The 14130-nt window shown below is 36.5% G+C and overlaps 1 protein-coding gene across 5 annotated transcripts in view; it reads left to right on the top strand.

Annotated features, from left to right (window-relative positions):
• The window catches only part of ARHGAP20 (Rho GTPase activating protein 20), a 138144-nt gene that overhangs the window by 88331 nt on the left and 35683 nt on the right, over positions 1–14130 (top strand). For all 5 annotated transcript variants that reach the window (XM_068556246.1, XM_068556243.1, XM_068556242.1 and 2 more), the window contains exons 5-6: positions 11138–11179; positions 12098–12182. In XM_068556246.1, coding sequence (XP_068412347.1) covers positions 11138–11179; positions 12098–12182 — 127 coding nt within the window. The remainder of the gene's footprint in view (positions 1–11137; positions 11180–12097; positions 12183–14130) is intronic.

The raw sequence follows: 14130 nt of genomic DNA, 5'->3' as shown, positions 1-14130 counted from the left end.
ATTATTAGCCTGAGGAAAAGCTGCAGTCAAATCATGGTGCAGAGCAACTAAACTGATGAAAACCCAGTCTTTCTGGGCTGAAACACCAAAGTACAGAGTCTGGGTCAGCCACAGCCACAGGAACGTGAGGAAGGAAATCTCAAAAAGAAGAGTATCAGAGAAACGAAGCTCCAAATTTTTTGTTTAGACTCTGCGTAAGTCTCTGGCTGAATGCTGAACCACACATGCGTGGAACAGACTTTAAAGGAGCTTGAAGCTAAGGCTAAAAGAATTGAACTGAGGTGCTGCTCAACACAGGTGAAATAGAGTTTGCAGCTTGAATCTAATAAAGTTAGTTGTCTGTTAAAACAAAAACATCATTATTTTGCAAATATAACAAAACTCAGAGTCTCTAAAACACAACATCTATAATGTCTAGAATGTAATCTAAAATTTTTTAACATATGAAGAACCTGAAAAGGAAAAAGATAACAAATAGAAGCCAATCCTGAGATGATCTATTTGTTGAAATTACTGTAAAAGAACTTTAAAGCAGCTCGTACAACTGTGCTCAGTAGGTAAAAGGAAAAGCCAATTGAAATGAATGAAAAGATAGGAAATCTCAGCAGAGAAATAGAAAATATTTTTTAAAAGCCAAATGAAAATTCTAGAACTAAAAATTGTATCTTAAATTTTTAAAAATTCCCTCTGTGGCTTTAGTTGCAAAATGGAAATGAAAGAGAAATGAGTCAGTGAAATTGAAAGTATATCAATAGAAATTGTCCACTCTGAGGAAGAGAGGAAAAAAAAGATTTTTTTAATGAAAAATACATCAGAGACTTGTAGGAAAACCAAAATGTATAACATACATGTAACGGGAATTCCAGAAAGAGGAGAGACAGGGAACGTGGCAGAATAAATAATGGTTTAAAAACCTCCCAAATTTGGTGAAAGACATAAATGTAAGCTCTGTGAACCCTAAATAGGAGTAATGTGAAGAAAACTTCACCTATTCATGTTATAGACAAACTGCTATCAACCAAAGATAAGAGAAAATCATGAAAGCAGCCAGAAAAAAACAACACATTACTTATAGTGGAACAACAATTTGCCTCAACACATTACATATAGTGGAACAACAATTTGCCTCACTGTGGTTTTTTTCATCAGAAATTATGGCTGTTTCAGAGGTCAGTGAAATGACGTGAAATGACATCTTTAAAGTGTTTAAAGAAGACTCATTAGATTGATCAAGATGGCAGAGTAGGGGGCTTCCCTGGTGGCGCAGTGGTTGAGAGTCTGCCTGCCAATGCAGGGGACACGCGTTCGAGCCCTGGTCTGGGAAGATCCCACATGCCGCGGAGCAACTAGGCCCGTGAGCCACAATAACTGAGCCTGCGCGTCTGGAGCTTCTGCTCCGCAACAAGAGAGGCTGCGATAGTGAGAGGCCTGCGCACCGTGATGAAGAGTGGCCCCCACTTGCCGCAACTAGAGAAAGCCCTCGCACAGAAACGAAGACCCAACACAGCCAAAAATAAATAAATTAATTAATTAATTAAAAAAAAAAATTTATCCTTCAAAAAAAAAAAAAGAGGATGTGGAGCTTACCTCCCCCCACGAACACATCAAAAATACATCTATGTGTGGAATAATTCTCACTGAAAACTAACTGGAAACTGGCAGAAAGACTTCTGTACAACCAAGGCTGTAAGAAAGATCCACACGTAATCAGGTAGGAAGGGAAGAAAAGTGATCAGGCCGGGACCTTGCCACTGGGAGGGGACTCAGAGGAAAAGGGAGATTACACAGGCAGAGACCTGCCCTGGGGAGTGAGCAGTTCAAGCCACAGATTGGGCATTCCACTCCCGGCGTCCTACACAGGGGAGACCAACCCCCTTGGCTGGTTGGAGGACTGCTGGAATTAACAGGAAGTCTGTGGAAAACTTACACTCTGCTTGCACACGTGCCCACACTCATACCCAGAAACACACACACACACACACAAGTTGGCTTGCCCCTGAGGCAGGTTGGACAGGGCCGATAAAGGATCACTCTAGTGGCTGCCAGTTTCCTGTGACCACCTCAGTGTGCGCCTTGGCTCTGGCAGAGTGAACGCTCAAGCCCCACTTACTCCATGTTGCAACTCCCCACTGGAGCAAGGGCTGCCATGACTAAAGACAGAGCTTGGACCACCAAAGGCAACTTGGTCCCGGGGTGGCATCTGGGTGGCGTGGCAGTGTCCACTGTTGGTACTTACTTAAGTAGTGCATCAGAAGCAGCCCAGAACTCTATACAACAACCAGTTCACCACTGCTCATGCCCCGATATATGGAGAGAGTTCACATGGACCCCACTTGCCCTGCAGTACAGCTCCCCAGTGAGGTGGAGAGGAGGGAGAAGGACAAAGGGAACTTGGACCCAAGGCTGCCTATGAGCAGATTAAGGAAAATAATTGCAGATTCCTGCACAGGCAACAGATTAGAGACAGCTCAGATATCTGTCTGAGGCCAACATTAGCCAAGGGCCAACATGGGGTCCCCTTGCATCAGCACTGCCCCCTCTGGAGCAAGGGTCCCAGTGCTTGGAGAATTGAAAGCACACACTGAAAGGGAACAGAGCCAGCTCAGGACTGAATCTCAGGGTTTCTGCTGCAGCAACTTGAGACCTACTGAGCAGAGAGGAAGTCCTGCCTCACACGTAGCTTCAGCTCTAGCCTATCCATCTCCAGCCACACCCACTACCAAGGCTATAGCTGCCAACACACACTGAGGAAAAATGTGACTTGCATCCACATCAAATCCAGCTCTCCCACCAAAGGCACCAGGCACACACAGTCTATATAGAGATGCTCCCACATAAATACACCAGTTCAAGATTACCATACGTAAGTGTTTCACCAGAATTCATAGAGGCAGAGAACATTAAGCAAAATGAAAAGGCAGAGGAACTGGTCTCAATTGAAATAAGAGAAAACCCCTGAGAGAAATAAATGATGAAACAAGTAAACAGTGTATCAGACAAAGAATTCAAAGCATTTATAATAAAAGTATTAGCTGGATTAGGGAAAAATAAATGAACACAGTGACAATTTTTAACAAGAATCTAGAAAATATGAAAAGACCCAGTTAGAAATGAAGAATTCAATAACCAAAATAAAAAACACACTAAAAGGAATAGCAGACTATGTGACCTGGAAGATAGAATAATAAAAATCACCTGATCAGAACAGAAAAAAAATTTTTAATGAGAAAAGTTTAAAAGATCTCTGGGGTAACATTAAGCTTACCAACATTCACATTATAGGAGTCCCAGAAGGAAAAGAGAGGAAGAAAGGGATTGAAAATATATTTCATGAAATTATGGCTGAAAACTTCCCAAACCTGAAGACAGCAACAGATACCCAGGTACAGGAAGCACAGAGGATCCCAAACAGGACAGGAAGGAGTGACATGATGTATTCAAAGTGCTGAAAGGGAAAAACTTTCAACCTATGATACTCTACCCAGCAAGATTATCATTTGGAGTCTTAGGAGCGATAAAGGACTTCACAGAAAGCAAAAACTGAAAGAATTCATCAGTACTAAACCTACCCTAAAATAAATGTTAAAGGGTTTTCTCTAAGTGGAAAATAAGTAAGAATCTATATAGGAAAGGGAAAATTCCACTGGGAAAGGCAAATAATAGTAAGAACTGAGGATCAACCACTTAAGTAAGCTAGTATGAAAATAAAAAGACAAAAAATTGTAAAAGTAGTTATAACTACAATAAACAGTTAAGGGATAAACATGAAAATGTAAAATATGACATCAAAAACAAAATGTAGGAGGGGGAGTAAAATATATAAATCTTTTAGGATGTGTTTGAACCTAAATGACTACAGTTTAAAATAAGTAGATGTAGTTGTAGGTCAACATATATGAACCCCATGGTCACCACAAATCAAAAACCTACCATAGATACTCAAAAACTAAAAAGAACACAAGCATACTACTAAAGAAAATCATAAAACCACAAGGGAAGAAACAGAAAGAGAAGAAATGACAAGAGAAGAACTACAAAAACTACAAAAAACAACCAGAAAACAAGTAATAAAATGGCAATAAGTACATACCTATTAATAATTACCTTAAATGTCAATGGACTAAATGCTCCAATCAATAGACGTATCTGGCTGATTAGATTTAAAAAAAAAAAAGCACGACCCACCTATATGCTGCCTACAAGAGACTCACTTCTGAGCTAAAGACACACACAGACTGAAAGTGAAGGCATGGGAAAATATATTTCATACAAATGGAAAAGACAAGAAAGCTGGAATCTCAATACTCATAGCAGACAAAATAGATTTTTTAAAAGGGTATAACAATAGACAAAAAAGGGCATTATTTTATGATAAAGGGATCAATAAAAGAAGAGGATATTATACTCATTAACATATATGCACCCAATACGGGAGCACCTAAACATGTAAAGCAAATATTAAAAGACATAAAGGGAGAAACTGACAGTAATACAATAATAGTAGGGGATGTTAACACCACACTTACATCAATGGACAGATCATCCAGATAGAAAATAATTAAGGCAACAGTGGTCTTAAATGGCATAATATACCAGGTGGACTTAATAGATAGCTACAGCACACTCCAACCAAAACCAGCAGAATACACATTCTTTTCAAGTGTACATGGAACATTCTCCAGATAGATCACATACTAGGCCAGAAAACATGTGTCAGCAAATTTAACAGGATAGAAATTATATCAAGCATCTTTTCCAATAACAACTAGAAAACAATTACAGAAAGAAAAATGTGAAAAGCACAAATACTTGGAGACTAAACAACATGCTACTGAAAAGCCAATGGGACAATGTTAAAATCAAAGAAGAAATAAGAAAATACCTTGAGAAAAATGAAAATGGAAACACAACACTCCAAAATCTATAGGATGCAGCAAAAGCAGTTCTAAAAGGGAAGCTTATAGCAATACAGGCCTTCCTCAAGAAACAAGAAAAATCTCAAACAACCTAACCTACCATTTAAAGGAATAGAAAGAAAAGAACAAAGAAAGCTAAAAGTCAGCAGAAGGAAGGAAATAGTAAGGAACAGAAAGGAAACAAATAAAATAGAGACCAAAAAAAAAAAAAAATAGAAAAGACCAATGAAACCAAGAGCTGGTTTTTTGAAAAGATAAACAAAATCAATAAACATTTAGCCAGGCTCACCAAGAAGCAAAGGGAGAGGACCCAAAGAAACAAAATAAGAAATGAAAGAGGAGAAATAACAACTAATATCACAGAGATACAAAAATCATAAAAGAACTCTGTGAACAGTTGTCCAACAAATTGGCAGCCTAGAAGAAATAGACAAATGTCTAAAAATATACAACCTGCTAACAGTGTATCAAGAGGAAGCAGACAATTTGAGCAGGCCGATCACTAGTACTGAAATTGAATTTGTAATTTTAAAAAACGTACTAGCAAACAAAAGTCCAGGACCAGATGGCTTCACAGGAAAATTCTACCAAATATATAAAGAAGAGTTAATTCCTATCCTTCTCAAACTATCCCAAAAAATTGAAGAGGAGGGGGCACTCCCAGACTCATTCTACGAGGCCACCATTACCCTGATACCAAAACCAGGCAAAGACACTACAAAAAAAGAAAATTACAGGCCAATATCTTTGATGAATATACATGCAAAAATCCATAACAAAATATTAGCAAACGGAATCCAACAGTATATAGAAAGAATCATATGCCATGATGAAGTGGGATTTATTCCAGGGACACAAGGATGCTTCAGCATTTGCAAATCAATCAGTATGATATACCACATTAACAAATGGAAAGATAAAAATCACATCATCATCTCAATAGACGCAGAAAAAGCATTTGACAAAATTCAACATCCATTCATGATAAAAACCCTCATCAAAGCTGGATTAGAGGGAACATATCTCAACATAATAAAGAGCATTATGACAAACCCAGAGCTAACATCACATTCAGTGGTGAAAACCTGTTGTTCCTCTAAATTCAGGAACAAGACAAGGATGCTCACTCTCACCACTTTTATTTAATATAGTATTGGAAGTCAGTGCCACAGCAGTCAGACAAGAAAAAGATATGAAAGACATCCAAAGTGAAAGAGAAGAAGTAAAACTGTCACTATGCTGAGGACATGGTACTATGTATAGAAAACCCTAAAGTCTCCACCCAAGACTATTATAACTAATAAATGAATTCAACAAAGTTGCAAGATATGAGCTTAATATACATAAATCTGTTGCTTTTCTATACACTAATACTGAACTATCGGAAAGAGAAAGCAAGAAAACAATCCCGTTTAAAATCACATCAAAAAGAATAAAATGCTTAGGAATAAACTTAACCAAGGAGGTGAAAGACCTATACACTGAAAACTATGAAACACTGAAGGAAATTGAAGATGATACAGAGAAATGGAAAGATATCTCATGCTCTTAGATTTGAAGAATTAATATTGTTAAAGTGACCATACTACCCAAAGCAATCTACAGATGTATTGCAATCTGTATGAAAATACCCATGATATTTTTCACAGAACTGAATAAATAATCCTAATATTCATATGGAAATACAAAAGACCCTGAATTGCTGAAGCAACCTTGAGAAAAAAGGACAAAGCGGGAGGTATCACCCTCACAGACTTCAAACTGTACTACAAAGCTACAATAATCAAAACAGCATGATACTGGCACAAAAACAGATACATAGATCAATGGAATAGAAGAGAGAGTGCAGAAATAAACTCACACACCTACAGTCAGTTAATCTACAACAAAGGAGGCAAGAATATACAATGGAGAAAATAAAGTCTCTTCAATAAGTGGTACTAGGAAAACTGGACATCTACATGTAAAACAATGAGATCGGAACATCCCCTCATACTGTATACAAAAATAAAGTCAAAGTGGATTAAAGGCCTAAATGTAAGACCAGAAACCATAAAACTCATAGAAGAAAACATAGGCAGAACACTCTGACATAAACAGTAACAATATTTTTTTGAATCTATTTCCTAAGGTAAAATAAATAAAAGCAAAAATAAAGAAATGAGATCTAATTAAACTAAGAGCTTTTGCATAGCAAAGGAGACCACTGACAAAACAAAAAGACAACCTACAGAATGAGAGAAGATATTTGAAAATGTGATCAACAAGGGGATAAAGTCTAAAGTATTTAAACAGCTCGTGCAACCCACTATCAAAAAAAACAAACACCCAATCCCAAAATAGGCAGAAGACCTGAATAGACATTTTTCCAAAGATGACTTACAGCAGGCACATGAAAAGATGCTCAACATTGCTAATTATTTGAGAAATGCAAATCAAAACAATAATGAGATATCACCTCACACCTTTCAGAATGGTTGTCATCAACAAGAACACAAATAGCAAATGTTTTCGAGGATGTGGATAAAAGGGAACCCTTGTACACTGTTGGTGAGAATGTAAATTGGTGCAGCCACTGTGGAAAACAGTATGGAGGCTCTTCAAAAAAAACTAAAAACTACCACAGGATCCAGCAGTTTCACTCCTGGATATATATACAGAAAAAAAACGAAAACACTAATTCAAAAATATACATGTACCCAATGTTCATAATGGCATTATTTACAATAGCCAAGATATGGAAGCAACCCAACTGTCCATCAACAGACAAATGGATAAAGACGTGGTGTATATTTACATATACATACACACACACACACACACAATGGAGTATTACTCAGACATAAAAAAGAATGAAATTCTGCCATCTGCAGCAATGTGAATGGACCTTGAGAATATTATGCTTAGTGATGTATGTCAACAAAAGACAAATACTGTATAATATCACTTATATGTGGAATCTAGAAAGTAAATCGAATGGATATAGAAAAACAGAAACAGACTCAAAGATACAGAAAACAAAGTAGTGGTTACCAGTGGGGAGAAGGAAGGGGGGAGGGGCACGTTAGGGGTATGGGATTAAGAGATACAAACTACCCTGTATAAAATAAATAAGCAACAAGGATATATTGAACAGCACAGGGAATTATAATTATTATTTTATAATAACTCTTAATGTAATATAATCTATAAAAATACTGAATCACTATACTGTACACCTCAAATATAATACTGTAATTCAACTATACTTCAGTTAAAAAATTAAGTATTTAAAGAAAAAGCTTTCAACCTAGAATACTATATCTAGCAAAAATATCCTTCAAACATATTTTTAAACTCTAAGAATTTATCACCAGCAGAACTGTACTACAAAAAAATAAATGCTGACAGAAATTTTTCAGCCTGAAGTGAAATGATATGAGAGAGTGGCTCAGATCTTTACCAAGGAGTAAAGAACATCAGAAATCATTTATATATCAGGAAATATTAAGAAAATCTACTTCATGATCACCTTAAAATGCTGTCAGGCTAACAGCTCAAGAAGCAGTCTTTCATAGCCAGTCACTCTAATATCTATAAAGAAACAAAAATGTGGACTAATAGCTTTGAAATCTAAGACTGACAATCAACTGTCAGAATCTGTAAGGAATTCCCAGTTAAGTCAGATTGGGGGAAGAGCAGCCAATAAATGTGAACTTCCCATGCTTTACCTTTGGAAATGGGGTAGATAGCACATCTTGAAAAAGGCTGAAAGGAATGTCATATCTCTATCACTACTTGGACCCTGATTCACAAACCTAGGATCTATATCTGTCAGAAAAATAGGAACTGGACCTTAATTTTAAGATAACTATACAGTAAAATGGGAACGTTGTTTAGAAGATACAGAAAGTATTTAGATCTGACGATGATCTATCTACAGGAAGAATCAGAAGAAAAATATTTTAAATTAGGTACCTAGTATGAATCCTATTCTGCAAACTCAGGTATGCAGCAAAAGCCTGTTTATGTATAGATCAAATTAAAACCTACCTTGAGCCCCCATTTTGCCAGGCTTTTAGGAAATTAAATTTTCTTCTTTACTGGAACCCCTGTTTTCTTAGGGTAGAACCAGGATATGGGAGACTTCTGTGATGTCTTCAAAACAGATGAAAAGTCTGACCTTCAGTCTCTTTGTGGCCACTGCTGACATTATCTCTGCTATGCCCAGAGTTGTTCTTTGACATCCGAGATGCTCTGATTCCTTGCCACTTGTGGGCTGCAGGTATCTTAGCTGATGTCAAAACCTTGGTGCCTACGAACAAGCCTCCCCACTTGCTCCTTATAACCATTTCCTCTGGGGACTTTCTGTTTCTTAGGCACCTCAACTGAGTGACATATGGTTCCCAGCTAACTCTTAGGGATAACAGACTCTATCTCCTCCCAAGTTAGAGGGAATCTTTCCAATCTGTCTTACCCTTTTTCTTTCTCTAAGATATACTGCTTTCTTCTCTACTGGCTCTTATCATAGGTGTTTATTAAACTCAGAGCTAACCTTGATTTTGGAGTACTTCCGTTTTTAGTTCTGTAAAAATGCCTAAGATGAATAATTACTAAGGAAAGAGAAGCCCTGGATTCTTGCATAGAGCAGGAGATGGGGAAAATACAAGAAGATTACCAAATCAGTGTCAATGAATTAACCTGATGCACTTCATAATTTGTTTATTTTAAAGTAATTGTACACTACATATTCAAACAATGGAACACTATACAGCAATGAGAATGAACAAGCTAAAACCACATGCAGTAATATGGATGTCTCACAAATATAATGTTGAATGAAAGAATCCAGATACAAAATAGTGCATACTATATGGTTACATTTATGTAAAGTATCCAAACAAACAAAACTATTCTATTTTGTTAGAAGTCAGTATAGTGGGAACTAGTGCCTGAAAAGGAACACAGGGAGACCTTCCAAGGTAGTTTTCTGTTTCATAATCTGGGTGCTAGTCACATGGGTGTGTTCAATTTGTGAAAATTCTTCAAACAGTACATTTAAGCGTTGTACAGTTTATGTGTCTTACATATCAATTAAAAGTTCAAAAAATACTAAGTGTTTAAAGGGGTAATTTTCTTTAATTGCTTTGAAAAAAGTTTTAAGGTCTAAAGAAAACTCATCTATTTTTCAACACAGATTTTTGCTAAATAAGTGTAATATTTGACATAAATGAACCTAGAAAATCTTCTGTTTATGAAAGGAGAAGACATCAAAGATTGTAAGGAGTTGTGAAAGATGAAAATTGGTCAGTGGCAAAGGAGATATAATGCACTTTCTGATTACCAATTCTGGGAGATTGCTTATGGAGAAAATTGCTAAGCTACAAAGAAACAAATTACAAATATTTGTTAAGTATATTTTTCTGGAACAAGAAAATAACTAGGGTTTCCAACTTCTTTGAGAAGATTAGAAACATGATTTTAAAAGCTAATGAGCAATAAGGCCATATAGAAATAAACTTTATTTTTAACTTTAAGAATTAAATGCAGCAGTGACTTCAGCAGTAAAATTAATAATAGTTATTTAGTTGTTAATGAATTGATCTTAATCAGAGGATTATAGTAATTAAGAATAAGTTCTATGAACTCATTGGCTAAATTATAGTTCTGCCATATGTATAGAGAAATAAGTGTTTCTTTTCCTGACAACCAACTGGTTTCTGGGCCAAGATATTTCCATCGATGTGCCAGATTTCTCCTTAACCTCTTTAATCTCAAATGAAGCATATTTTCTATTTGCATGGCACTTAAAACTACAAAAACACTCTGAGATAATTAGCCCAGTTTTACAGATGTGGAAATCGAAGCTTAGCGATGTTAAGTGATTTGCCCATGATGATATATCTTGCATATATTTTTGAAACAAGGTGTTTGGATTCCAAATCAAGTACGCTTTCCACTATCTGGATACCACTTGTAAAAGAGCCATAAAGTAAGAAAGTAGGTCTGTCTTGGATCTGTCCAAGAGGTTTTAATAAAACTACGCTTAACTGTGTAGTTCTGCCTAATGGACATTTTCACTTCAGGGTTCTTCAGAACACAATCATGCCAGGGTTGCAGTTGTGTACACCCACATCAATAACAACAGGTTGTTGATATTTCGTTTGGATTGACGATCTTAATTTGTTAGAAATAAGTATTTTATGTGGTTTAATTTTGTCTCCCATTTTCTTTCATTGTAGTTCTCCAGAACAGAAGGACAGATGGCTCTCTCTCCTTCAGAGGTATTTTTTCCAGTATATATATATATATATATTTTTTTTTAATCTTTAAGTTGTAGTTGAATGAATTAAATTTTTCTCTGCAGAGATGTGCCCCAAACTATCCCCCTTTGCCTTAGTAGAAATTGTTCATTTGTCCTCAAAATAAGCTGTTTAGACTGTACACTAACAACTACTTACTGTAAATAATGTTCTGTCATTACATGTATTTCTTTCTTACTAGGAAGGAGAACACTGAGGTCTGGTTAGATCATTCTAGACAGAAATTAGTCAGTAATCTCTCCCATCTCTTTCGGTGTCTCCAACCTACCATGTGGAGCTAACAGTTTCCTCAAAGCATGTATTAAGTTTCCATACATGGAGGTTTTCTGCTGAGGGCCTCAAAATTCAATTATTTTCCCTACCTTTGAGCATTCAGACTAAAATGGTCAATTGAGGTTCATCTCTTATTCCCATAGTCCTTCCCTGCTCTCCCTTCCCAAGCATGGAGACGACCAAGATATATACTGCACTGGAGAGCTCAATGAGAAATAAAAGGCCATTGTTTTGGTTTGGTCTAGTAAAGTATTATATATGCTCCTGTACTTATCACTAAGATTCTGGGCCTGTCCAGAGAAGGTAGGGAAGCTTTGAGGATAAAACACCACCCAGAGGTGCCTTATCCCGACTGTACTTCTCAAGCCTCAGTTGAAATGGATCTCCTCTTCTTTTTTGTGCCCATGCCTAATGTCCTGAGAATTTTTTAAAATTCTCTTCCAACCCATAATGTAATCTGACTTTGCTGAGTCTCTCCATCTGTCTTTTTAAAAATAGCATATAAGTATATTGAAAATAATAGCAAAATAGATTGATTTAAAAATAAGCCATTGGCAAAATCCATCTGACTCAGTGTTGTTTTGGGTTGTTGTTGCATTTGATTAGATACATCAATCTAGAGAAAGAGAAGGACTACCCGAAGAGCATTCCCCTCAAAATCTTCGCCAAGGACATTGGGAATTGTGCCTATGTAAGTGTTTCTAAGCCAGAAAATTAAATTCCAAGTCCCTGCATAAGGCAGTACACCATGAATAAAAAGAGAGACAGGCAGGCAGACAGACAGACAGTCTGTGTATGTGCTGTGGAAGGTAGGCATTTAGAAATACCATTATGAGAAAGTGCATTTTCTGGGGTATCTGTGTATCTTTGTTCATATGAAAAGTAACCCTAGAGAAAATGAAGCAAGAGAAATTCATATTAATTACAGTATTTAACATTTACACTTGGAAAGAATATTGCCTGTCAGATGTCTCTTTCCTCCCTCTGGCATTAATGTTTCTCTGGATCCCTTCAGTAGCAGCTGCAGAGGCTTGTAGTAAAGACATTTCCACAAGGAGATATTTCCTATTAGTATTAAGCAATGTTTTCCAACTTGTCACTTCTTAAGTAGAGAGTGGGTTTTGGAAAGTTCTTCATTCTTTGAAGAACTTTGGAAAGTTCTTCATTCAAGTATTGAATTCCTCAGGTTAATAAATGGATGAGCTGGGAGAGAGAACATTTTTAATGGATCAGCATATTCTACCTCATGGTTTTTATCATTTTGGTCAATAAAAATTAAGTTTGTTTAGCCCTAGTTATTATGTGGAATTTTATGACTGAAATATCATGCCAAGACGTTATCAATGATGCACAAAGTGGAAATGAATATTTTTATGATACTGTGATTTGCCACACTTCATAGCAGCCCTAGATCACACAGAATAGTTTTGTGTGTGGAAAAATATGTAGTACAAAACAGCTATGTTTTGGGCAAAAGTCATGCAAATGTTCTAACATGAGTGCTAGATGTCACTGCCTGAGGGAAATGCTCAAATGTGTATGCTATGAGACTACAGACATCTTCTGTCGTAAAGTAAAGAGGAAAAAATCACCACTGTTTTTCTGCCGGCTTTGATTCAGTTGTTATGGCAGTTGGTTACGTTCAGGATTTTCATGGAAAAACCCTTGAATTTTTTCCAACACTTTCAGTGTATGGAAAGTGTGTGCTTGAGAAAGGACTGGTTTTGGAAAAGAAGACGAGATGTGGTTGAATTGGGTGCTCTGTTTTATCACTGGTACCCTGGTTAAAGTCCATGATGCTATGACACACGGTCCTTTGCTCTCTGAAGTTGTTCTGTGGCAAGAGTCTCCTTTCAGGGAGCCCTGCTTGCAGAGTGATTCCCCCCAAACAGCAGTGCATGTATGAGAAGCATTCTTTATCCTTGGCCTCTAGTTATGCACAACCTGTTAGTGAATTCTGCTAATATGGGAAAAAAATAGCCACATTCTCAGTTTTGTCTCTGTATTTTATTTGTTTACTAGGCAAAGAACACTTATCTGCTAAAATTCATTTGTTTTGTCTACCCGAGAGGCATGCAGGAAAAAAAAAACACATCCTATAATTATTATTTTGAACATATATACCTAATATTAAGAAAAATCATTATCTTAGAAACCAGGTACATTGGGAGTGATTATTAGTATTACAGGATAGATCCTTCACTTTACAAAAGACTTTATAGAGTGTTTCTTTAAATTAAATGAAAGGGTTTTCAGACTCAAAAGAAAAAAAGCAGAAGCCTTTCATGATATTTTATCTCAAGTTAAAGCCCAGTATGTAAAACATCTCTGCCATTCTGGTAGAAGACAAACACTGAGTCTTCCCTGTTCATTTCTGAGATACTTTTGCTTAATCCTTGGAGCTATAAGGAACACCATTTGAAATCAGTTAACAAACTTGAGGCAATTTGTCATGTCAAGTAATAGGCTTATAGAGAATAAATACTGTAATGGAGAGATAAGTGATGAGTTATCAGTAGATTTAGCTTAGCTTTATTTTTAGATCATTTTGTTTCCGTTTATGTTACTTATTTGTGCCATTTAAGCCTTATCAGGGACACAGCACTAATTGCTCATTTATCCAATAATTATCATATGTA

This window comes from Eschrichtius robustus, chromosome 11, assembly GCF_028021215.1.
Source record: "Eschrichtius robustus isolate mEscRob2 chromosome 11, mEscRob2.pri, whole genome shotgun sequence".
NCBI classification, from domain to species: Eukaryota; Metazoa; Chordata; class Mammalia; order Artiodactyla; family Eschrichtiidae; genus Eschrichtius; species Eschrichtius robustus.
The sequence above is the reverse complement of the archived record's forward strand: the minus strand, read 5'-3'. Positions and strand labels throughout refer to the sequence as shown.